The 26,168-nt window shown below is 36.0% G+C and overlaps 1 protein-coding gene across 1 annotated transcript; it reads right to left on the bottom strand.

Annotated features, from left to right (window-relative positions):
* Positions 1-759: 759 nt before the first annotated feature.
* Positions 760-2,544, bottom strand: LOC138177794 (olfactory receptor 52I1-like). The gene has a single exon (XM_069108994.1). It carries the CDS (start codon positions 1,786-1,788, stop codon positions 760-762), a length of 1,029 nt encoding a protein of 342 aa, XP_068965095.1. The 5' UTR covers positions 1,789-2,544.
* Between the last annotated feature and the right edge of the window lie 23,624 nt (positions 2,545-26,168).

Below are 26,168 nucleotides of genomic sequence, written 5' to 3'. Positions count from 1 at the left end.
AGACACTGAGGTCCCTTCTTGAACTAAACTGTCAAGCATTCAAATTCTTCTTCAGAGAGCACAACTCTTAAGGGCTAGTCATGTGGTTTGAGTGCAAAACATATGCTTGCCAAAATGGCTATTTTATGGATAAATCTCACAGGGCAAGCACTCATTTGGTGCTCAGAAGGAGCATTACATAAACACTCTCAAGGTCTCTCTTAAGAACTTTGAAATTGATTGTGTGATGTGGGAGACACTGGCAGAGGAAGTTGCTGTGCTCTATGAACAAAGCAGAATTGAAATAATGGGAAAAAAATGAAATATAAAGGATTACAGAACTCACCCAAAATGTCTTCATGGATTATTTGTGCCCAAGCAATGGTAGAACATTCTAAGCTTGTACTGGTCTAATCAACTACAGTCAGACATGCTGTAACGTGATTCTAACATAATGATGTCATTTTGGTCTTCTTTGAGAAAGAACAACAACCAACCAAGCAGCCTGGCACAAGGAAGTTGAAATAATTACTTTCCAACTTATTGACTGGCCATCAAACTCAATAAATACATTTTGATTGAAGACCCAAGATAAGAAATATAAATACTAACGTGTCTGAAATGTCATCTTTAGTTTGGAAAGAATTTAGGTAGATTGACTCTCACTATCGCTTGAGGACTTCTACAAAATCCCCAATGTGAGACAGACCCTGCCAGAAGTGAATGATACACATAAAGACAGAATTTCAATATGTCCACTTACTTCTGAGCCTGTGCCCCTCATCTGGATTCACTGTGTTCCATTACAAACACTTGAGTAGGTCTTTTCTCTTTTGCTAAGTCTAGGCAGACATAGCCAGGGAGTGTGGCAGTCATTACATTCCACACTCGCTCCCGGATGCGCTTCGTCTTCAGGCCATAAGTAAGAGGGTTCAGCAAAGGAGGGATGACAAGATAGAAATCCGCCAACAGCACCTGGGTGTGCAAGGGCACTACATGCTGTCCTAACAAGGCTACATAGATGGACAATATACCTGGCAAGTAAAAGAGGACCATAACACTCACATGTGAACCACAGGTGCTGAGTGCCTTGACCCGTGCCTCTCGAGATGGAAGACTGAACACAGCCTGGAGGATTAAACTGTAGGAGGTAGCAATGAAGATCACATCAGTCCCTACATTGATGAAGGACATAATCAAGCTAAAAAGACTGCTTGGCATGTGATCAGCACATGCCAACTTGGCCACAGCCATGTGTTCACAGTAGGAATGGGGGATCACATGGGAGCCACAGTATGGCAGATGGACCACCATCCAGGTAATTGGAGTCATAGATGCGACGGCTCTTGCTATGATGGCCATGCCCATCCCTATCATAATCCGTGGTGTGAGGATGGTTTGGTAGTGCAGAGGTTTACAAATGGCTATATAGCGGTCAAAGGCCATAGCCACAAGCAATCCTGTTTCTACTGCTGTGGTGGCATGAACAATGAACATCTGGGTGAAACAGGCAGCAAAGCCAATGATGCCATTGCCTGACCAGAAGATGTGCAACATCTTGGGGGTGACAGAAGTTGACATGACAATGTCTACAGCAGCCAGGACACATAGGAAGTGATACATGGGCTCATGCAGGGCACTATCTGTCCAGATCACAGTCACGATGATCATATTTCCTAAGAGAGCTACAGAGTACATGGCACTCAGTGGGACTGCCAGCCAAAGGTGGGCTACCTCCAGCCCTGGGACACCCAGAAGGATGAAAGTAGCTGTGTTCAGTAACGTGTGGTTGGATGGGTAGCCCAGCATAAAAGGGGAAACTTCTTTCCTGGAGATAAAGCCACAAAAATAATTAGAGACCAGAAGTCAGGGGCCCTAGACTACTAATTTTAATGAGTGACTGTAGTCTAAATGTAGTTTTTTCACAAGGAATATACATTCTTACATATCCAGGTGACACTCACCTATTTCTATTTGATTGTTCTCACCTCTCTTATTCAAGTAGGAGATATAAATGACCATTAATAAAGGCAATAGAGGAACACCACCCCACAGGTAGAATCAATTAATCCTCAGCTTTTTATGGACATATGTATTTGGCCAGGTTTTATTCACTTGTGTTCTTAGTCTCTGTCTTTGTTTCTCTGTCTCTTTGTCTCTTTCTGTCTCTGTCTCTATCCCTGTCTTTCTGTCTATCTCTGTCTCACTGTCTCTGTCTGTCTATCTCTTTACCTCTTTGTCATCTTCCTCTCACATAATCAAGTAAGGAAAGAAGACCTTTATACAATCAAGGAGAAGTCAGTGGGAAGAGACAACCTCATTCTAACCTGAACTGGCTCATGGAAAGAAAGGATACACACACACACACTCACAAAATTGAGTAAAGAAATGCATTTCATTCAACAGGAAGATAGAAGGAAAAAGAGTGGGAAAGGGGAAGTGGAAAGAATGTACAGTAAAGAAAGGAATTGTCCTAAGAAAAACCAACTCTGAGAATATACAAAAAGAGTTTTAGGGTTTTTGAGGTCTCAAAGGGTATTAATTTTGGGGTGTACTTAACAATTGTAGAATAGCTGAATAAATTATAATACATTAATGTGAAAGTCTACAATGTAATTAATATAAGAAATGGCAAAGAGAGGGTTTTAAGGTAAACTTGGGAGTATTAGTATGAATTGATGCATAGTGAATTAAACAAAACCAGGAGAATAATTGATACAATGACAATATATTAAGGACAAACAACTTTGAAAGAAGTAAGAACTCTAACCAACCACAGTTCCAGAGGATTCATGATGAAATCAGCTAAGCACCTCCTGATAGAAATGTGAAGGGCTAAAAGTGTAGAAAAGTGAATTTAAATGGACAAAAGTAAAATTTCTTTTTCTTGATTATACATATTTTATCAGGAGTTTCATTTTTCCTTCATTCTCAATTGAGACTAGTGGATTTAGGATTGGAAAGAAGAGAAAATGGATTGTTTCTGATTAAAATATAAATTAAAAATAGAGTAGAACACAGATTTTTCTGCATTTACTGAAGGGCAGAACTAAGATAAAAATTGAGTTATTGTTAAGCAAGTTTATCAAAATATAAAGAGGATTATTCAGTTCCCAACAAAAGCAATTATTTGAAAAAGATTGAAAAAGGCTGCCTCAGGACAGAGTTGATTTCCCAGAATTCAAGGCTCTTATGCACAGATTGAATAATTTTTGCAAAGATTGTTATAGAGAAAATTTCCCTTTAGGTATAGATCTGGACAGGGTCCTTCCAATTTGATTTTTAACATGCAAAAGTTATAAGATGGAGTGTGATAAGGCAGAAAAGGCAAAGAATTTGTAGTCACAGAGGACCAAGGTTTAAATGCTAATTTCGCTACTTATTTCCTGTGTGACTTTGGGCAAATCACTCCACCTGCCTGGTCTCTGTTTCTTCATCTGTAAAATGAAGGAACTGGACTCAATGACTTCTAAGAACACTTTAGCTCTAAGTATATGATACTATGAAGTATATGATCCTTTGGAAGCCTCACACTTATAAAATTTGAATTTTTAATGTGATTATATGTGTCATTTTATAATGATATATAATCATATCAATATATGTCATTACCATCAATATATATGAATATAATAATAATCAATATCACTTTATTAATAATTCATTAAAGAATCTCAAAACAAGAATCTCCTTAGGACCCACAAGATCAGAACCTGGGCTGATGGAAACATGACCTTTTAGAGACATATGTTTCTAGTCATAAGAGAAGGTGCTGAATCCAAAAATAGAGAACCAGCCCACAATATATAGTGTAAATAATTTAACAAATATTAACTTAGGACTTACTAAAAGTCAGGCAGGGAAAGTGTGATGTAGTAGGGACACAAAAACACAAAGACCATGAAGCTCAGCTCTGGAGAAGTATTTGAGAAGTAAGAAAAATTTCAACTGGGGGGCTTTCTTTGATTTAATAGTAATCTAATGCTCTCACTTGGGCCCTCCCTGCCTGTTGTGAGTGTGAGTGTGAACCTGGCTTAGCAAGCTGCAGAAAGATAGTGCACAACTGGGTCTCAGAATAGGACAGAATGCTTCTGTGGGAGCGCTTTCTAAACTTGAAGAGGGGAGGCATTGTGGAAGGGGAGGGTGGCAGAAAGCATGGGCCAGTAGGTAGAACCCAAGGTCAGAAGAGCAGGAGGAACCCAGTTTATAATCTTGGCTCTGCCACTTTAGAGAGAAAATGAGTGACCCTGGGCAAGCCATTTTATTATATAAATTTTCTCTTTTTTCATATACAGCATGAGCAAATTAGAACTGGAATGGCTATTAGAAATCATCCAGTCTAACATTTTAGGCTATATATTCCCCAGTAACTTTTCTGAGCCCTTGTTTCTCCATGAATGAATTCAAAAGTAGTTGTTTCAATAAATTTTACTCACCGCATCCTGACCTTGACTTCTCCTGGAAGGATTACTTCAAAAACATCCATTTAGATAAATACAGTAGTCAATATGTAGATAAAAAGAAGAAAGGAAACAAGGGAGGAAAGGATGAAAGAAGGAAGAAAGGAAAGAAGAAATGGAAGGAGGGAGGTAAAGAGAAAGAGGGGAAGGGAAGAAGGGAGAAAGGAAGAAGCATTAGTAAACACCTACTATATACCAGGAACTGTGGTGAGTGCTTTATAAATATTGTCTCATTAATCCTCACAATAGCATTTTGAAATAGGTGTTTATATGAGCATTTTATAATTGAGGAAATCGAGGCAAACAGACATAAAGTGACCTGTCCAAGGTCACATGCTAGTAAGTGACTGAAGTTAGATTAGAACTTGATTCTCCCTTGCTTGAGGTCCAGAGTGCTATTTGCTGTGCCACCAAACTACCATTAAGTCATGTAAGGATGGAATATGAACTGACCCCTTTCCTCTTCTTCTTTTTTTGGCCCCCTCCCTCTTAAAGGAAATTTAGACTTTCAGGCATAGTAATTGTTCCTTCACAGTCAACTCCCTCATTCCCTCATACAACATGTTCAAGGTCTATAAAGCTTTATAGCTAAAACAAACCCCTATCCTAACATAGAGCCTCTTAGTAGGACAGAAGGGATTCAATATAATTTTTCTATGCTATGCTATGATTAAGATGTTATGCCCCTTGCCCATGTAGTTCCTGAGAAAAGAGGGAAATCATCAATGGTTTGAATTTATTTGAGGGACAATTTAAATTCAATAAGAGAAATAATTTTGAAAGAGCTACATTTTCCAACTATAGAACTGGATGGTGTTAGAGGGAAGGAGTTCCCAATCCTTGATAGTATTCAAGAAATAACAGGATACCTGTCTTGTGTCACCTAGTCTGGACCACAAGACTTGGAATGAAAAAAGCCTTAACTCCAGCTTCAAAGACATACTAGCTCTGTGATTCTGGGAAAACTCACTTAACTTCTCTAAGTCTCAGTTTCCTCATCTGTAAAAAGGGAATAATGATAGCACCCACTTCACAAAATTGCTGTGAGGTTCAAATGAGATGAAACATATAAAGTGCTTTGCCAATCTTAAAGTTTGCCAATCTTACATTTCCATTTCTTACATTGTTTTTAGTCTGAGACCCTGGAAAATCATTTAACCTCTCCTAGTCTCAATTTCCTCATATGTAAAAGAGGAAATAAAACTTACCTCACAGAGAAGTTGTGAGGATCAAATGGCAAAAGAAATGGGTATAATTTTGAACACCTTAAAATCCTACATAAATGTGAGTTAATGTCATCATTGTCTTTATCAGAACAGTGCCATAAAAATCTCTTCCAAAACTAAAATCCTGTAATTCCTTTCTATTGTGAATATGTCACACTGCAAAATAAACCCATTTCCTATTTACATTGTGTCAGGTGGATGAAAGCACTCCCAAAAGCTCTGCCAATTCAGAGATTAAATCATTTAATGACCAAAATCCCTTTTGACACTTCTCTCCTTCCATCATGATATGTTGCCATTGAAGTAGAGACTCACCTGGAAGGACCCTTGCAGGGTTTCTAACCTGAGATTTAGAAAGGTAAAGGGACTTGCACATGGTCACAAAAGTATTAAGTCAATAACAAAAGGTGGTGGGACTTGAAGTCAGGTTTCTTTACTCAAGATGCAAAACTCTTTCTTTCCACTGCATCCCCATTGCCTGTTCCTTCACCTTGACTCTTGACCTCCCTCTGAAAGAATTAATGAGAAACCTGATGCTCCTCTCTGAGGAGAACCCAACCCCATGTCTCCATTAGCCCATCCACCAATTCAATGACCCACTTCCCTGGCTTACATTTGCCAGCTTCCTCAGAAGTGGCCTCTCGGGGTGGCTAGGTGGTGCAGTGAGTAGAGCACCGGCCCTGTAGTCAGTAGGACCTGAGTTCAGATCTGGCCTCAGACACTTAACACACACACACACACACACACACACACACACACACACACACAAAACTAGCCGTGTAACCTTGGGCAAGTTACTTAACCCTAACTGCCCTCCAAAAAAAAAAAAAAGAAGTGGCTTCTCCTATTTCCACTCCATGCTTGGTCTGTTCCAAGCGAACAAGAACCTCACTGAAGTGCCTTAGGGGTAAAATGTATGGTGACAGAAGGGGCATTAAATGGATGAGGGATGAAATTGGACATTTATATGGAAAAAAACAGCCTCTAGAATTGACCCAACTTTAGCTTCTGCCCCTGAGGCATCCAGAAAACCTACCCCCACCAATCACCCAATTAAACCCCAATATCTCCCTTGTTTCCAAATACAATGATTCCTCAGAAGCCTGATTTTCTCCCTAATGATAGGAAAACAAATATGAAGAATGTCTTATTTTCTCCTCCCAGCTGCTTCACTGACTCAATGAATAATATGCTTCAAATCTCCTTTCTTCTTTGAACCCAGTTTTTATTCTCTGTGAATGAAAGGCCTTGGACTAGGCTTTCTCTATGGTCCTTTTCCATTCCAAGTCCTATGATGTCATGAGCCTTAACTGAGCTCCTTGGGACTGATTAAGCAGAGAAAAATGATCCTTGAGCATTCCAAGGAGAGTAAAGGGGTACTTGGATTCTATAATGGAATGTCAGCGCTAATGAGGTTGACTGTCCTTGGCCCCCAGAGTCTCCCTAGGCACCAGTGAGGAGATTTTCCTCACAGAGATGTCATTAGCACTTCCATTGCCTGTGTCTCATTGGGAAGTGAGGACTGAATCATGGCTGACATCCAGGTGACAATAGTCAATGAATAATAGCAGCGTTTGGCACCTTCATTCAGGCTTCCTGAAGCCTCAGTTTTATTTCCTTCAGGATGCTCAGAAAGGAGAATCATAGAAGCTGTGGAGAAGCAACTTAAAACTACTTTCTGTTAGATAGCAAGTCACACAAAGGCAAACATATTCCTTACCTTTTTCAGGCTTTATGATCAGAAATTGTTTAGCTCAAATTTAATAGCTTTAAATTTGTAAATTCTGTAATATAGGCAGAGGGGTGAATAAAAGCTTTATTTGAAGATGTTTTTTAGAAAATCCAAAAGACTCACTAAAAATCTATCAAGATCTTATTATGTCAATACTTTAAAGATCTATAATTAGATGGGTGTAAATTTTGGCTCTGTCAAAGCAGGTTATACCCTGATATTTTAATTACTAGGAGTTGTTGCTATGAGTAAAGAAAAAATTATTCATAATCTATCATGTGATTGATGATTTTCCCTTAAGGTACCCAGTCCAGTCTTTCAATATCAAGTACACAATTCATTACTAGGTCTATACTTGAAACTTTTTCAGCTTGGAAAAACAAGTTAGTCCTTGAGCTCCAGCAAAATAGCTTTCAGAACTTCAGGGCCATATCTCTGAATACAGTTCTGGTGAATCAAATCATTATTCTATTAGTTGGGAGCTTCCTCCTAAGAAAATCAAAAGTTATCCATAAATTATTAGGAGATTGTCTTAGAGAATTTCCTGAGGTTCTGAAAAGTTGTGATTTTTTTATGACCACTCAGTGATTCAGTGTAAGATGGTGATTTGGGTCTAGAACTTTCAGACATAAAGAAACTTGCACTTTGCTCTCCAAAGAAGTCTGATATGGAAATCATAGTTTTGCTTTGAGTCCTGATTTGGCCCAGTAACCTCAGAAGCATCTTCTCTAGGAGCTTAGTCATAGACCTGGTTAACACTCATGTCTAGAGGGATTCCTGGAAGGACATCAATGCTATTCTTGTTATTTGATGGAAGTGTGTATATGTGTGCATATCTGTGTCTGTATATGTGTGTTCATTACAGAGAGAAATCACACCCATATTAGAGAGCAGCATGGTCCCCAAATTTGGAAAGTGACCAAATGTAGCATTCCTAATGGGTGAAGTTATATGGTTTTTCTTGGGTGGAAGTACATTTATAATGAATCAGAAGGATTGTCCATTACTCACTTGGATCCTGTCAACCAAGAGAGATTCAAGGGGGAGCTACTGAGTGAGTCATCATTGTGCAGAATTCTTGGTAACCACAATGTTCCTTAATATTAGCTCTGAAAGTGCCAAAGTGATTCCACGATGGCATGATCAGTAAGACTAACAAATCTGACTTACTACAAATGACAGCACTATATTCACAACATAGAAGCTATTAGATAACATAGCATTGTTAGTAAACGAGTATTATGAAAGGCAAATTAAAATTCTGATGATTTTGTGGGTTTTTTACCATTAAAAAAGCAAAAAGTTGAAGTTGATGAAAAGTGAAGTGCCGTTTACTGTAATGACAACTATATTAAGTATTTGCAAAGTATTTGAACAATTAAAGCCCAAAAGTTTGCTTTGTACAAAGAACAGAGTTAGAACATGAAGATGTGGAGATGCATAATTCCAATACCTAAACCAGGGAAGGATGAAGCAAACAAATTAAAATATAGAAAAATGTCACTAATGGATATTTAAATATAAATGTAATTCTACACAAAATATAGTAATCTATCTGCTCCTAAACCATGCACTATGATTAAGTTGGATTTATATGTGAAATGCAAAGATGGTTTCAACATGAGGAAAACAATTAGTTTAACCAAACATGAAAAATTCAAAGAATTTAAAATCACATTGTCATGTAAGTAGATTCAAACAAAAGTTTAACACTAACTTATATTTTTAAAAGTCTACAAAATTTAAACATACAGGGATTGTACTACAATAAAAGCATCTATTGAAAACCAAAAGCTAAAATTATATGCAGTAGAAAAATATGTGATGCTTTCCTCATAAAAACAGGAATAAAACAAGAATGCTCCATTTTTCCAGTATTATATGACATGGAATTTAAAGTGTTAAAAATCTATATTGAGCATTATGAAATGAAACACAGATAATATCTAAGTTATTCAAATAAGGCATATCCAATAGTTGAAGAGATAAAATTGCAAATTATTACAGAATTAAAGAAAATCAAACTAATGGAGAGACACTTAATACTCATATTTTATCCATACCAATGGATACATTGATGACGAAAATGACATTTCTACCAAAAATAACTTACAAATTTGTTAAGATCCCAACCAAACTCCCAGGAAGATATTTTACATATTTAGATGAAATTATAGCAACATTTATCTGGAGGAATAAAAGCTCTGGAACAGAAAGGAAAACAATTCAGAAAAAAAAAACAAAGGGGTAATAGTTCTCACCCTCAAACTATGTTAGAAAATATTATTAAAACTGGTTTGATCTGGATTTTGAAAAATTGAAAATAACATCAGTGGGACAAACTAGTTAAGGAAGAATTTTGAAAAATGATCGAATTGATAAACCAATGCACAATAAACTTGAAAATAAAGGGGAAATAACTCCTTTTTTCACAATAAGTAAGAAAACTAGAAAGCTGTATAACAGAAATGGAATTGAAACTACCACATTATATTATATAACACAATAAACTCAAGATAGACAAAAGTTAAAGACACATAATGACAAGAAAAGTAGTACTTTGCTGCTTATTTCAGCTATTCAGGTGCCTTGGGCATTTGCCTTTGATGGTATCAAAAGTCTTTTTTGTAAACAATGTACATCATGCAGCACTTAATAGGCCCAAGGGAGTTTGGAGACCTTCCCTGCCCTTAACAGACCTAATGTCGACACCTGTAACCCATGGTGGGAGGAGCTTCCCAAATGAGGAGAACAGGAAGAGTGGAACAGGAAGGAGTAGAGCAGAAAAAAGCTCCAGCAGAACTGGGACCAAACAGAACTGAAAGCGTTGTGATTTCAACACTCTTAATCTTTCTTTCTGGGAAGAGAGAGAGAATGTTCGTGATGTTGTCACTCTGTTGTTCTCTCAGACAAAAGGACCCTGTTTTGGGACAGAAGTCCTAAAAGAGGACTTTACTGCTATATGGAAGTCCTAGGGTTTTACAGTTGATTTGTGTTTGATTTCTCAGACAGAAGTCTTGTCTGTAGATTTGTGCTACTTTGTCAGACAGAAAGGAAATTGAAATGATAGTGCTGGCAATGTGTGCAAATATTCTTGTAACTTGGTTAAGCTTGATGTGTGTAAATATTGCTGTAGCTCTGTTAAGTTTAATGTGTGTAAATTTTGTTGTAGCTCTGTTAAGCTTTGTCTTCCTAGAAACAGAAATGGCAAGGGCTTGGAGTGGAGTAGTCCCCTTGGGCTGATATAGAACCTGATATAGAGCTGCCTCCATGTGAATCAAGGCAAGAGCTGAAAGAGCTGTTTATGTGTGCATCCAAGCAAGAATTGGGCGAATCCAGGGAAGAGGTTGGAGCAGTCAACCCATGGAAGAGGAGCCCTGGGGTTTGGAAGCCAGCCTCTAGACAAGATGAAAGAGAACTTTACTTGGGTATTCTGTATTGACTGATGAGATTGTAACTTACTGACTGATATGTTTTCTTTCAGACTATGTGGCCACCTTAGTAATAAGTTATTTCATTATGTTGTTGTGAATCTTGTGCCTGAATTTCTTGAATGTTATGTTTTACTTTATTACTAAATATATAAAGAGTTCATTTACTATGTGATTAGATATTTAAAGTTATTCACAGTAGCAGTCCTCAGGAGAGATGCTCTTGATTGGTTTTATAAAACCATATCATAAAAAATAGAAGAGAACCAGATCAAATCTATTATGTGACTATGTCTAGAATGTGATTTCATAAAAAAAAATATAGCTTTAAATGCATACATTAGTAAAACAGAAAGAGCAGACCAATTAATTGCGTATATAATTTTTTAAATTTAGAAAAAAAGAATTAACTAAAAATGTCCCATTAAAACCTACATAAGAAATCCTAAAAAAGTAAGGTAAGGTTTGTAAAATTGAGTGTAAAAAGGCATTGAATTGGGGCAGCTAGGTGGCACAGTGAATAGTGCACTGGCCCTGGAGTCAGGAGCACCTGAGTTCAAATCTGGCCTCAGAAACTTAACACAAAACTAACCATGTGACCTTGGGCAAATCACTTATCCCCAATTGCCCTACATTCCTACCTTCAAAAAGCAAAAAGAAAAATCTTTTAAAAAAAGACATCGACTTAATAAATAAAATTAAGAGTTGCTTTTTATTAACAAAACAATAAAATAGAGAAAACATTGGTTATTTTGATTAAACAAAAGAAAGAAAACCACATCATTAGTGTCAAAAAATGAAGTGTGAATATACCACTAATGAAGTTAATTAAAGCAATTATAAGGAGTTATTTTACCTAATTATATGCAAATAAATTTAACAATTTAAGTGAAATGGGAGAGTATTTACAAAAACATAAATTGCTTAGATTAGCAGAAGAGGAAATAGAATACCTAAAAAGACCTAGTTTCAAAAATAAATTGAGGGGTGGCTAGGTGATGCAGTGAATAGAGCACTGGCCCTGGATTCAGGAGGACCTGAGTTCAAATCTGACCTCAGACACTTAACACAAAAACGAGCTGTGTGATCTTGGGCAAGTCACTTAAGCCCAATTGCCCTCCAAAAATAAATAAATAATTTGAACAAGACATCAAGTATCATGCCAAGAAAAGAGCACCAAGACCACAAAGATTTACAAGTAAATTCTAGAAAACATTTTAAGATAAACTATTTCCAATATTAAATAAATTATTTGGAATAATAGGCAAAGAAGAAATGTCATAAAACTCCTTTTATAAAACTAATATGATGCTGATTCCTAAACCAGGAAGAGCAAAAAACAGAGAATGAAAATTACAAATCAATTTCATCAATGAAAAGGGATGTAAAATTCATTTTAAAAAATACTAGCTAAAAGATTTCAACCATATATAACAATGTTTGCAAATTATAAAAAAGTGGGTTTTATAACAGAAAGGCAGGGTTGGTTTAGCATAAGGAAAACTATTAATTTAATTGATCATATGATTAAAAAAGTTTAAAAATATGATCATTTCAATAGATGCAGAGAAAGCTTTTGAAAAAGAACAACTCTCATTTCTAATGAAAACTATTGAAAGGGCAGTTAGGTGGCACACTGGCCCTGATGTCAGAAGGACCTGAGTTCAAATCTGACCTCAGATACTTGACAAAAAAATCAAGCTATGTGACCTTGGGCAAGTCACTTAACCCCAATTGCCCTGCAAAAAAACCCTAACAACAACAATAAAAAGTACAGGTATATTTTTACTTCAAATTTATGAAAACAAATCTTTTAAAATCATCAATAAGCATTATTTGCAATGGTGATAAACTAGAGGCTTTCCCAGTAAGATCAGGTGCCCACTGTAAAGCCAAGCAAGAGCAGCTTACCAGAGGACTGATGCTGTGAACAGCTTCAAGGTTCTGATTACACAGTATAGTGACCCATTTATTCAGTAACAAACTAAGACAAAACATTGACAGAAATCAAAGTACAGCATTCACAATGTTATGGCATAACAACTTGTCACTAAAATTGTCGCATAGTTTTTACCAAAGTGGTCACATAATTTTAAGCAAAAGATATCATTCAGTAAGAACTTAACTTAATCATCCTTAAGGAGGCAAGCCCCCTTAATAGACACAAAGTACAACAAAGTTCTCCAACCTTAGGTCACATTGTCTTAATCCCTCAATCAAAAAGTCTTCTTTCTTCTTAATTGGAAATTAGTTTCCAATCATCCTTAATTCAATCATCCTGAAAAGGTACAGGATACAAAGTAGAAAATTCTCCACCCCTAGGCCACAGTAAATCATAATTTTCTCAGTTTGCATTAAAGACCCAAGGAGAGGTCTTTTCATCCTGACTCAAGACAGGCTCTCAGCTTCCATGGTTACTTTTCCATGGTTCCAGCTCCTGCCCAAATCTATCCAACTGTCACCTGGATTAAAGGGCAGGAAGCTCTCAGTTCCTTGTCCAACTCCTTGTGCAGTTCCTGTTCCATATTGAAGGTCAGAGTGTCTAGTCCACCTCAAGTCCTTCACAGTTTCTTTTCCTGGGAAGGCAAAACTTGTCAAAGTCACAATAACATTTGATCAGCACCATCATCAATTCACTTTCTGCCTGTGAAATCAAAAAGACCCAACAACAAGGTCTGAGAAATCAACACAAATTATCATTTTAGTCTCGGGACCTCTGAAAACATCAGTAAGGCCCTCCTCCAGAATTTCTATAAACATACAACACGAAAATACTCTTTCAGGGCTTCTGAACCAGCAGTAAGGTGCATCAGCAGATGAATCTGAAAAAACAACATAAAAACAGCAAAGTACCAGCACCACAGCAATGCTTCCTCCCAGTTCTCATCTCTTCTCTTTTCTCAGTTCTTCTCAATTCTCTTCTCATTTATTCTCAGTTCTCAGTTCAGTTCTCAGTTCCCAGTTCTTAGTTCCCAGTTCTCCATTCTCAGTTCTGCCACCAAAAGTTCTGTTCTCAATTTTGCCCTCTCCAGCCTGAGACTCTTCTTATATATGATCATTAACTCCTCCCTGTTCCATTTCTTCCTGTTGCATCAGCAAATTCCTCCCACTGTGGGATTCACAAGTTCTATTCTTTAATGAAGGCTTGATATAATCAAAGACAAGCCTAAACTTGAAACAAAGTGCTAAATAATTAAGTAGCCAGAACAAGGTGTTAACTACTTCTTTGCTTGCCATTACACCCACTGTCACCAATATTATTCCGTATTGTATTGAAAATCTTAGAAATAGTAATAACAGGAAGAAAATAATTAAAAGGAATTGAAAGAGGGAGTGAGGTGATAAAGCTATTGCTTTCGGGGGATCATGTGATGATATTCTTAGAAAATCCCAAAGAGTCCAACTAAAAAGTTAGTTGAAAGAACAAATCCACATAAATCATCAACATTCTGATATTTTACTAATATCTTACACCATTTAGCAAGATAAGGTCACAATAGATTCATGGCCCAGATATAAAGAAAAACATTGAAAGAAAAGTTGAAGAACATGGAACTTGCTACTTATCAGGCTAATGGTGGGTGAAGAATTTGTGAATAAACAAGATATAGAGAACAGAGTGAAATGTAAAAAGGATAATTTAGATTACATTAATTTAAGAAGTTTTTGTACAAATAAAAAAAATGTAGCCAAGATAAGAAGGAAAGTAGGAAATTGGGGGGGGGGGGAGGTTATAGAAAATTTTCCAGGAAAGAATCTCATATCTCAAATAAGAACTTTGTAAAACCTACAAGAATATGTCACTCCCCAACTGATAACTGGTCGAAGATATGAATCAACAGCTTTCCAATGAAAAGATTAAAGAAAAATAATTTATAAATATGTAAAAAATGCTCTATCATTATTGATTAGAGAAATGCAAATTGAAACAACCTTGAACTATTATTTTACACCTATGAGAGTGACTAAACTAATAGGAAAAGTGACAAATGTCAAAGGAGATAGAGAAATCTTGGGACACATTCACTGTTGCTGGCATTGTAAACTAATGTAACAATTCTGGAGAGCAATATGAAATTTTTCTCAAAGAGGTATTAAACTGTCTTTATCTTTTGACCTAGCAGTATAAGTACATGATTAATTTCCAAAAATTATTAGGGAAAAGGGAAAGATCCTATATGTTATTCAATATTTTTAGCATTTTGGGGGGGCAGGCAAAGAACAAAGTCAAAAAGAAAGGATGCCCATCAATTTGCAAATGGCTGAACAAAGTGTGATACATGATTGTTATGGAATACTCCTTGCTTTAAGAAATGATGACCTCGATGAAATTAGAAAAACATGGATTGACATGCAAGAAATAATGAAAAGTGAAAGGAATAGAACCAAAGGAATATTGTGTATGATAACAGCAATATTTTTAAGAGCAACTTTTAGTGAATAAGTCATTTTGACTATTATAAATACTCAAATTAACTAAAAAGGACATATAAAGGAAGACACCATCTTCATCCAGAGAAAGAACAGATGAATAGAAGTATGTATAGAATGGTTTTATACACACACACGTGTTTGTGTATATATATCAATATCAATATTGATATAGATATTGATATACATATAGATACATAATGGTAACCATCTCTACCACAGTTTTGGGGAAAGAAGAAACAGTGGAAAAAAAAACATTACAATATGGTGTTATTGTATATTTAAAAGGAATAGCAAGTTGTTCATAAGAAATAAGAAGTAAAGGAGAGAAAGAAGAAGAAGATATATTAGGAAGAGGGAATAAGGAAGGGATTCGTCCTAAGCAAAACAAACTAACTGTGTATATTGCTCTTAATAATACTTTTTAAATTTTTATTTATTTACTTTTAGCTTGCAACATTAAGTTTCATAATCCCTTAAATTTTCAATTTTTCCCCCTCCCTGCCATGGGACCAAGTAATCAAATATAGGAACTACAAATACCTTCACATAAAACATTAGTCAAGGTGTAGAGAAGGATTATAATGAATGGAGTGAACAATGAGAAAGAAGAAACAAAAAAAAAGAGAGAGAGAGAAAGTAGTTTGCTTCAATCTGCATTCAGACTCTGTAGTTCTTTCTCTGGATGTGGCTATCCCTTTCCATCATGAGTCTTTTTGAGTTGTCTTATAACCTTAAATTGCTGAGAATAGTTCAGTCTATCAAAATTATCCATCACACATAAGATGTGTCTGTAATTATGTACAAAGTTCTCCTGGTTTTGTTCTCCTCACTCAGCATTAATTTATATACGCCTTTCCAGGTTATTATGAAGTTCATCTGCTCCTCATTTCTGATAGCACAATAGTATTCCATTACATTCATATACCACAACTTGTTTAGCCATTCTCCAATTGATAGGCATCCCCTTAATTTTCAGTTCTTTGCCTACACAAAAAGAGGTGCTATAAATATTTTTTTGTACATATGGTACCTCTTCCCACTTCTATTATATCTTTGGGACACAGCCCTAGAACTGGCACTAGTGGGTCAAAGGGTATGCAAATATTTATAGCCCTTTGAGCATAGTTCCAAATTCCTCTCCAGAATTCTTGAATCAATTCACAACTCCACCAACAATGCATTAGTGTTCCAATTTTTCCACATCCTCTCCATTATCACTTTCCTGATTTGTCATCTTAATCAATCTGACTGGTGAGATGTGGGACCTCAGAGTTGTTTTGATTTTCATTTTTCTAATCAGTAGTGATTTAGAACATTTTTCAAATCCTTATAGATATCTTTTATTTATTCCTCTGAAAACTGCCTGATCATATCCTTTGACCATTTATCAATTGGGGAATAAGAATACTATAATGCATTCTTATAGTCTTGGCTCAGTTCTCTATGTATTTTAGAAACGAGACCTTTATCAGAGACAATGGTTGTAAAAATCCTTTCCAAATTTTCCACTTCCCTCTTAATCTTGATTACATAGGTTTTATTCATACAGAAGCTTTTCAATTTAATGTAATCAAAATTATCCATTTTGTAATTCATCATGCTCTCTAACTCTTTTTTAGTCATAAAATCTTCCTTTCTCCATAAATCTGATAGGTAAACTATTCCCAGATTGCTTACAGTATCAGTCTTTATACCCATCATGCACCCATTTAGAATTGATTTTGGTATACAGTGTTATATATTGGTCTATGCCCAGTTTCTGCCATACTGTATTCTAGTTTTCCAAGCAGTTTTTGTCAACTAGTGAGTTGTTATCCTCAAAACTGGGGTTTTGTGTTTATCAAAGAGTAGATTACTATAGTCACTGGCTGCTGAGTCTCTGGTACCCAATCTATTCCATTGATCCATTAATCTATTCCTCATCCAGGACCAACTAGCTTTGATGACTGCTGCTTTATAATACAGATCAAAATCTGGTATGGCAAGGTCACCTTCCCTAGCATTTCTTTTCATTAATTCCCTTGATATTCTGGACCTTTTTTTCTTCCAAATGAATTTTGTTACTATTTTTTTTCTAGCTCTATAAAGTAATTTTTTGGTAGATTGATTGGTATGGCACTAAATATGTAATTTAATTTAAGCAAAATTGTCATTTTTTGTTATATTAGCTTGACCCAGCCACAAGCAACTGGTGTTTTTTCCATTTAGTTAGACCTGACTTTTTTTGTGTGAAAAGTGTTTTATTGTTGTGTTCGTATAGGTCCTGGGTTTGTTTTGGCAGGTAAATTCCCAAATATTTTATAATGTCTACAGTAACTTTAAATGGGATTTCTCTTTCTATCTCTTGGTGTTGTATTTTGTTAGAAATATATAAGAATGCTGAGGATTTATGTGGGTTTACTTTATATCCAGCAACTTTGCTAAATTTACTTATCCTCTCAAGTAGCTTTTTACTTGATTCTCTAAGTATTTATCATCATATCATTTGCAAAGAGTGATAGCTTAGTCTCTTCTTTGCCGAATTCGGTTCCTTCACTTTCCTTTTCTTCTCTTATTGCTAGTGCTAACATTTCTAGCACCAGATTGAATAAGAGGAGTGACAGTGGACACCCTTGTTAAACCCCTGATCTTATTGGAAGCTCTTCTACCTTATCCACATTACATGTAATATTGCTGATGGTTTTAGATAGATGCTACTTATCATTTTAAGGAAGACACCATTTATTCCTGTACTTTCTAGTTTGTTTTTTTTAAATAGGAATGGGTGTTTTATTTTGCCATAAATCTTTTCTGCCTCTATTGAGACAATCATATGGTTTCTGATAGTTTTGTTGTTGACATGATCAAAAATACTGATAATTTTCCTAATATTGAGCCATCCTTGTATTTCTTGAATATATCCTACTGATCAAAGTGTATTATTCTTGTGGTAAGTTGCTGTAGTCTTTTTGTTAACATTTTATTGAAATTTTGGCATCTATATTCATAAGGGAAATTAGTCTATGATTTTCTTTCTCCATTTTTTCTCTTCCCGATATGGGTACCAGTACCATATTTGTGTCATAAAAAGAATTTGGTAGGACTCCTTCTTCACCAATTTTCCCACATAGTTTGTAAAGTATTGGAATCAATTGTTCTTTAAATATTTGATAGAATTCACTATTAAATACATCTGGCTGGGAGATTTTTTCCTAGGGATTTCATCAATGGCTTGTTCAATTTCTTTTTCTGAGATGGTGCTATTTAACTAATTTACTTCCTCTTCAGTTAATCTGGGCAACTCACATTTTTAGTAAATTTCATCCATTTCATTAAGATTGTTAAATTTATATACATACAACTGGGCAAAATAATTCCTAATTATTGTTTTAATTTCCTCTTCATTGGAGATAAATTCATCCTTTTCATTTTTGATATTCATAATTTGCTTTCTTTATAATATTGAGTAAAAGTCTATCAATTTTATTGTTTTTTTCATAAAACTAGCTCTTAGTTTCATTTTTTAATTCAATAGTTTCCTCAATTTCAATTTTATTAATCTCTCCTTTGGTTTTCAATATTTCTAATTTAGTATTTAAATGGAGATTTTCAATTTGTTCTTTTTCTAGCTTTTACAATTGCATGTACAATTAATTGACCTCTATTTTCTCTATTTTATTCATGTATGCATTCAGAGATATAAAACTTCCCCTAATAACTGTTTTTGCTGCATCCCACAAGTTTTGGTATGGTGTCACATTATCATAATTCTCTTGAATGAAGTTACTGTTTGTTTCTGTAATTTCTTGTTTAACCCTCTCATTCTTGAGGATTAAATTATTTAGCTTCCAATTAGTTTTTAGTTTTTCTTTCCATGGCCCTTTATTGAATGTGATTTTTATTGCATCATGATTTGAGAAGGATCCATTTAATATTTGTGCCTTTCTCCACTCAGTTGTGAGGTTTTTTAGTGCATGGTTAGTTTTTGTGTATGTGCCATGTACTGCTGAGAAGAAGGTATATTCCTTTTTATCCCCATTCAATTTTCTCCAGAGATCTACCATATCTAGTCTCTCTAAAATTCTATTCACCTCCTTAACTTCTTTCTTGTTTATTTTTAGTTTAGATTTATCAATATCAGAGAGGGGGAGATTAAGATCCCCTACTAGTGTAGTTTTCCTATCTATTTCTTCCTCTAATTCCCTTAACATCTCCCCTAGGCATTTGGATGCTATACCACTTGATGCATATATGTGAAGTAATGATATTGTTTCATTCTCAATGGTGCCTTTTAACAGAACATAGTTTCCTTTCTTATCTCTTTTAATTAGATCAATTTTTGCTTTTGCTTTAAGTGAAATAAGGATTGCTACCCCTGCTGTTTGTTTTTTATTTTAGCTGAAGCATAATGTATTCACCTCCAGCATTTTACCTTTACCCTGTGAGTATCCCCATAATTCAAATGTGTTTCTTGTAGACAGCATATTGTAGGATTGTGGTTTTTAATCCCTTCTGCTATCCACCTCCATTTTATGGGAGAGTTCATCCCATTCACCTTCACAGTTATGATTACTATCTGTGTCTTTCCCTCCATTCTATTCCCTGCATTGTTAAAATATCTTCTTCCTTATCACTTCCCCTCCTTAAGAGTTTTCCTTTTGACCACCACCTCCCTCAGTATTCCCTCCCTGTTCCCCATCTCTCTTACATACCCTTTCCCCTTACTGCTATTTCCCTCCCTTCTAAGCAACCCCCTCTTTTTCCCCCTCAGCCCTCCTACTGTCTGTAGGGCCCAATAGACATTTATACTTAATGGAGTAAGTTATTTCCTCTCTGAACCGGAATTGATGAGAATAGATTTCATACCTTGTTCCTCTCCCTCACTCCTTTCCCTTTATTATAATGAGTCTTTGTGTCTTTTCATGTTACAAACCTAAACTTACCTGATTATGTTGATCCCTCCTTGAACCAGAGCCAATGAGAATAAAGTTCATATGATGTTCATCTCCCTCCCTTCTTTCCCTCTATTACAGTATGTTTTTGTGACTCTTTGTGTGGCATAACTTATCCTTTTCTGCCTCATCCTTTCTCTTTCTCTCATTATAGTCCCTTTGTACCCCATAATAAAGTTTTTTATCATCAGATTAGTTCATTTATACCCACATCCTCTATCTATGTACATCCCTTTTTTAATGTCACAATAATTATATGAATTTCAATATTAACAGGTATCCGCTTCTCATATAGGGGTGTAAACAGTTTGGTCTTATTGAATCACAAGTTGTGTGTGTGTGTGTGTGTGTGTGTGTGTGTGTGTGTGTGTTTTCCTATTTGGTTCTGGTTCAAGTTGGGATCAACATAATCACTGAATCTTTTCAGAGCTTTACCTAAAGGGAAATTTTCTCTATAACAATCTTTGCAAATATTATTTAGTCTGTGCATAGGAGCTTTGAATTCCTGGAAATCAACTCTGTCCTGAGGCAGCCTTTTTCAATCATGTGTAAATGCCATTGTTAGGAACTAATCCAAATTCCTTTTATTTTGATAAACTGGTTTCACTATAATTTAATTTTTTATCATAATTATTTCCTTCAGTAAATGCAGAAAAATCTGTGCTCTATTCTATTTAGTTTTAATTTATATTTTAATCAGAAAAAATCCATTTTCTCTCCTTCCCAATCCTACATCCACTAGTGTCAATTGAGAGTGAAGGAAAAACAAAACACCTGCTAAAACATGTATAATCTAGAAAAAGATAATTTACTTTTGTCTGTTTAAAAGTAATCACTTTTGTACACGTTGAGCCCTTCACATTTCTATCAGGAGGTGGGTAGCTGATTTCACCATGGATGAAATTCATCTGGAATTGTGATTGGTTATCATCCTGCTCCTTTGAAAGTTGTTTGTACCTAATATATTGTCATTGTATCAATTACTCTCCTGGTTTGTTTTTTTTTTTTTGCCTTTTGGAGGGCAATTGGAGTTAAGTAATTTGCCCAAGATTACACAGCTAGTTTTTTTTTTTTAATGTGTGGGTGTTAAGTGTCTGAGGCCAGAAACGAACTTGGGTCCTCCTGACTCTGGGGCCAGCGCTTTACTCACTGCACCACCTAGCCTCCCCCTATTCTCCTGGTTTTGTTTACTTCACTGTGCATCAATTCATATAAGTCTCCCCAAGTTTACCCTAAAACACTATATTTGCCATTTTTTAAATTACAATGTAGTCCTTCACATTAATGTATTATAATTTGTTCAGCTATTCTCCAGTTGTTAAGTACACCCTAAAAGTAATAGCCTATGAGACCTCAAAAATCCTAAAACACTATTTGTGTATTCTCAGCTTGTTTTGCTTAGGAGAATTTCCTCCTTTACTGTAAATTTTTTCCAATTTTCCCTTTTACCCCCTTTTCCTTCTATCTTCCTATTGAAGAAAATGTATTTTTTACTCAACTTTATGTGTGTGTGTGTGTCTGTCCTTTCTTCTCATGAGCCAGTTCAGGTTAGATTGACATTGTTTCTTCCCACTAACTTCTTGAAAATACAGAATTTTTCTTTTCTATCTTGATTATGTGAGAGGAAGATGAAAAAGAGGTAAAGAAGGAGAGATGACAAAGAGGGAGATACAGACAGACACAGAGAGAGACATAGAGAGACAGACATGAAGACAGGGACTAAGAACACAATTGAACAAATCTTGCTCAAATACATATGGGCATCCTAGCAATTTCTAGTTCGTTGCCACTGCAAAGAGAGTTGCTACATATAATTTAGAACATATAGGTTTTTTCCCTTTATCACTACTGATCTTTGGAAATATACTTTATAGCGATATTGCTAGGTCAAAAAGAGACAGTTTAATGACTTTTGGGGCATAATTTCAGATTGCTATCCAAAATAGTTGGATCAGTTTACAATTCTACCAACAATGAATGTGTCTCAATTTTTCCACATCCTCCATAACATTTTTTCCCTTTGCCCTTCTACCATTTTAGCCATTCTGATAAGTGTAAAATGATAGCTCAGGGCTATTTCAATTTGCATTTCTCCAATCAATAATGATTTAGAGCAAGTTTTGATTTGACTATATAACATTTCCATAGTAGTTATATTGTGAAAGACTAACTATATTTCTCTCCATCCTATCCTGACCCCCAATTGTTCTTTTCAAAAGTGTTTGCTTCTAAACTACCCTCTCCCCCAATCTGCCCTCTCTTCTATCACCCTCCCCCCACTTATCCACTTCCCCCCTATTTTCCTATAGGGTAAGATACCCAATTGAGTGTGTATGTTACTTCCTCCTTAAGATAAATTCAATGAGAGTGAGGTTGTCCCATTCCCTTTCAATTTCATGCTCTTCCCCTCCATTGTAATAGTTTTCTCTTGCCTCTTTTATATGAGATAGTTTAGCCTAATCTATCTCTCCCTTTCCCCTTCTCTCAATAAATTTTTCTCTCACATCTTAATTTTATTTTTTAAATATCACCCTTTCCTATTCAACTCATCCTTTGCCCTCTGTCTATGTACACATGTACATACATATGGCTAAAGTTCAGAATATCATAGTAACTTGGAAGAGGAAAGGACTTTAGAGAGAACCTAGTCCAAGGCTTGTCATTTACAGATGATGAACTAGGCCCAGGTAGGCGAAGGTACTTACAAAGTATCACTCACTGAGTCATTAAAAGAGCTGGATTAAGAAATAAGGTGAGGTTTACCCATCCTTCATATTGTCATTCATTTTTTTTTGGTCATTATGGAAAAAAGTGTAACCAGACCTCTGAGGGATCCCTGTATTTGGAAGTGAGGGTGATATTGGGGCTTAATTGGGGATGGGTGGGTGTTCTGGATGTCTCAGGAGGAGGAGGAGGACAGGATGGAAAGTGGATCAAATCTAGAAGTTGCCTTTTCCATATAAAGGTCTATTCTATCTCTTATCCATTTGCTGCTCCTTTTGTCACCACAAACTTTAGCCTTAATGTGCTTCATTGAAGTTCTTGTCCCCTTGCATCATGGAGTGGTAGTGAGTGCCACTTCTAAGAAAACTGGCAAAGGTCAGTCAGGGAAGAGGGTCATTGATTTGGTGGATGGGGCTAATGGAGACATGGTGTTGTATCTCCTCAGAGAAGAAGATGAGGTCTCTCATTGATTCTCCCACAGGGAGGCTAAAGGTCAAGGTGAAGGAAGAGTCAGTGGGAATGCAGTGGAAAGATAGAGTTCTGCATCTGGAATAAAGGGGCCTGACTTCAAGTCCCACCTTTGCTTATTGACTTATTACCTATGTGACCATGTGCAATTCCCTTTACCTGTCTAGAGCTCTGGTTAGAAGCCCTACAAGGATCCTTCCACAGATGTAACTCTACATTAATGGTACCATGCCATGATAGAGGGGAAAAAAAGGTAAAATTGATTTTGGTCATTAAATCATAGATTCTCTGGACTCAAGGAGCTCTCAGCAGTGATTTCTTACAACTGACTTTATGTAAAGAGGAAATAGGTAAACCATGACATATTCATAGTAGGTAAAGAATTATAGGATTTTAGTTTTGGAAGGAGCCTTTGTGGTACCATGGGGAGGACTAACACCCTGATTAAGGCAATGATGACATTAACTCACATTTATGTAGTACTTTAAGGTGCTCAAAATTTATTCTGTTATTTGACCCTCACAACTTCCCTGTGAGGTACATTCTATTATCTCTTTTACAGATGAGGAAACTGAGACAAAAAGAGGTTAAATGGCTTCCCAGGGTCTCAGACTAATAATATGATGTAATAGGTAGAAATATGACTGGCAAACTTTAAGATTGGCAAAGCACTTTATATATTTCATCTCATTTGAGCCTCACAACAACTTTGTAAAATGGGTGCTATTATTACTTCTATTTTACAGATGAGGAAACTGAGGCTGAAAGAAGTTAAGTGATTTTTCACAGAATCACAGGATTTTTAAGTTTTGGAGACAAGAGTTCAACTTTTCTCATTCCAAGTCTGCTGTTTTAGACTAGGTGACACCTGACAGCCTGAATTTCTCAAACACTTCCACAAACTGGGAGCTTACTCTTGATAATGACATACAGTTTCAGTGTTGGAAAATGCAGCTACTTTAAAATTATTTCTATTCTTGAATTTAAATTGCCTTCAAATAGGTTCAAACCACTGATAACCTAGCTTTTGTCTCTGGAGATACATGGGGCAGGGGGCATAACAGCTTTTTCTCTTATCAGTTTATCTCTTCTCCTTGATGCCATAGCATGGAGAGACTAGATTGAGACCCCTGGATCTGTTAATGGCCACTATGTTAGTATAGGGGTTTTGGTTATAAAACTTTATAGAAGTCGAAACATGTCATATGGATTGAGGAATTGACTTTGAGCGGACAATTATTGTCCTTTTAAACCTGAATTTCCTTTAAGAAGGAGAGACTCAGTTCATATTCCATCCCTTCATGCCTTGGGTCTGTCTTCACAGCTCTAACATAATAATGCCATTATAATGGCAGTTAGGTGGCACAGTGGATAGAGCACTGGGCCTGAAGTCAGAAAGACCAAGGTTTTCAGTCAAGTCTCAGAAACTTACTAGCCTGTCTCCCCTGGTTGAATTTTTTAACTTCTGTTTCCTTGAGTTTCCTCAATTGTAAAATGTATATAAGAATAGCACCAATTTCATAGTGCTATTGTGAGGATCGATGAAATTATATTTATAAAGCACTTAGTACATTTTCTGGTACATACTAGGTGCTTAATAAAGGTTTCTTCCTTTCTTATTTCTCTCTCTTTCTTCCTCCCTTCTTTCTCTGTTTCCCTTCCCCCTTTCCAAACTCTCTCTTTCTCTTCATTCTTTCTTTCTACATATTAGCTACTGTACTCACATAAATGGACTTTTTGTTCAAATTAATACTTGCAAGAAGATAGAAGATAAGCTTGGGATGGAGTGAGTGAAATTTATTGAAATAACTGCTTCTGAACTCATTCATGGTGCAATAAGGACTTAGAAAAGTGACTGAGGAGAAAATCATAGCATAAAATGTTGGAATGGGTGATATCAAAGAGTTATTGCAGCTCTAACTTCTTCATGCTGCATATGAAGAAACAGAAAACCTAGACAAGTGAAGTGACTTGCCCAGGGTCACTCAGTTTCTTTCCAAGTAGCAGAATCAAGATTAAAAGCTTGCTGCCTCCTGCTTTTCTGGCCTCGGGTTCTATATACTAGTCCATGCTATGTGCCACTCTCCCTTTCTTCCATGCATCTTCTCTTCAAATTTAGAAAGCCCTCTCACAGAAGCATTCTGTCCTGCTCTGAGGCCCAATTCCATACTGTTTGCAGCTTCCTGAACTAGGCATACTAATGGCAGACAGGACCCTGAGGGGGAGCATTAGGACATAGTTAAGTCAGAAAAAACCATCCATTGAAATGTTCCTGCCACCATGTACACGTCTACAGGGGAGGGACTTGTCTTGTTTGGGTTTTTGTATCCCTACTATTTCCCATTTTGCCTGCCTGATATACAGTAAACACTCAGTTAATGTGAATCATTTACACTTAATTTTATGTAGGAAGTTCTCTATTTTTGGAGTCAGTACCTTCTCTTAAAACTAGAAACATATCTCCAACAGGTTCATGTTTCCATCTGCCAAGATTCTGGTTTTGTGGGTCCTAACAAGATGCTTGTTTTGAGATTCTGTTATGAAATTCAAATTCTTGAGTTTGTAATAACTAAAATAATTTATGAAATAATAAAAACTAACAATTATATAGTGTGGACCACTTTCACAAGATAATAGATTTCAGCTCAACTTGCTAAATAGTAATATAGATAGACATGCAGAGAAAAAAGAAGTCAAGACAGGGAGGCAAAAAGACACAAAGACAGAGACAGAAAATTGGAGGGAGACAGAGACACATAAAAAGACAGAGACACAAAGACTGT

Source organism: Petaurus breviceps, unplaced genomic scaffold, assembly GCF_028583685.1.
Source record: "Petaurus breviceps papuanus isolate PSGF00001 unplaced genomic scaffold, PetGlider_PUasm1.0 90444, whole genome shotgun sequence".
NCBI lineage: Eukaryota > Metazoa > Chordata > Mammalia > Diprotodontia > Petauridae > Petaurus > Petaurus breviceps.
This window is presented reverse-complemented; position numbering and strand designations above follow the sequence as displayed.

What these genes read in the sequence shown, in the direction of transcription:
- LOC138177794 (XM_069108994.1), bottom strand. Translation starts at nt 1,788, where the DNA reads ATGCTGGGCTACCCATCCAACCACACGTTACTGAACACAGCTACTTTC.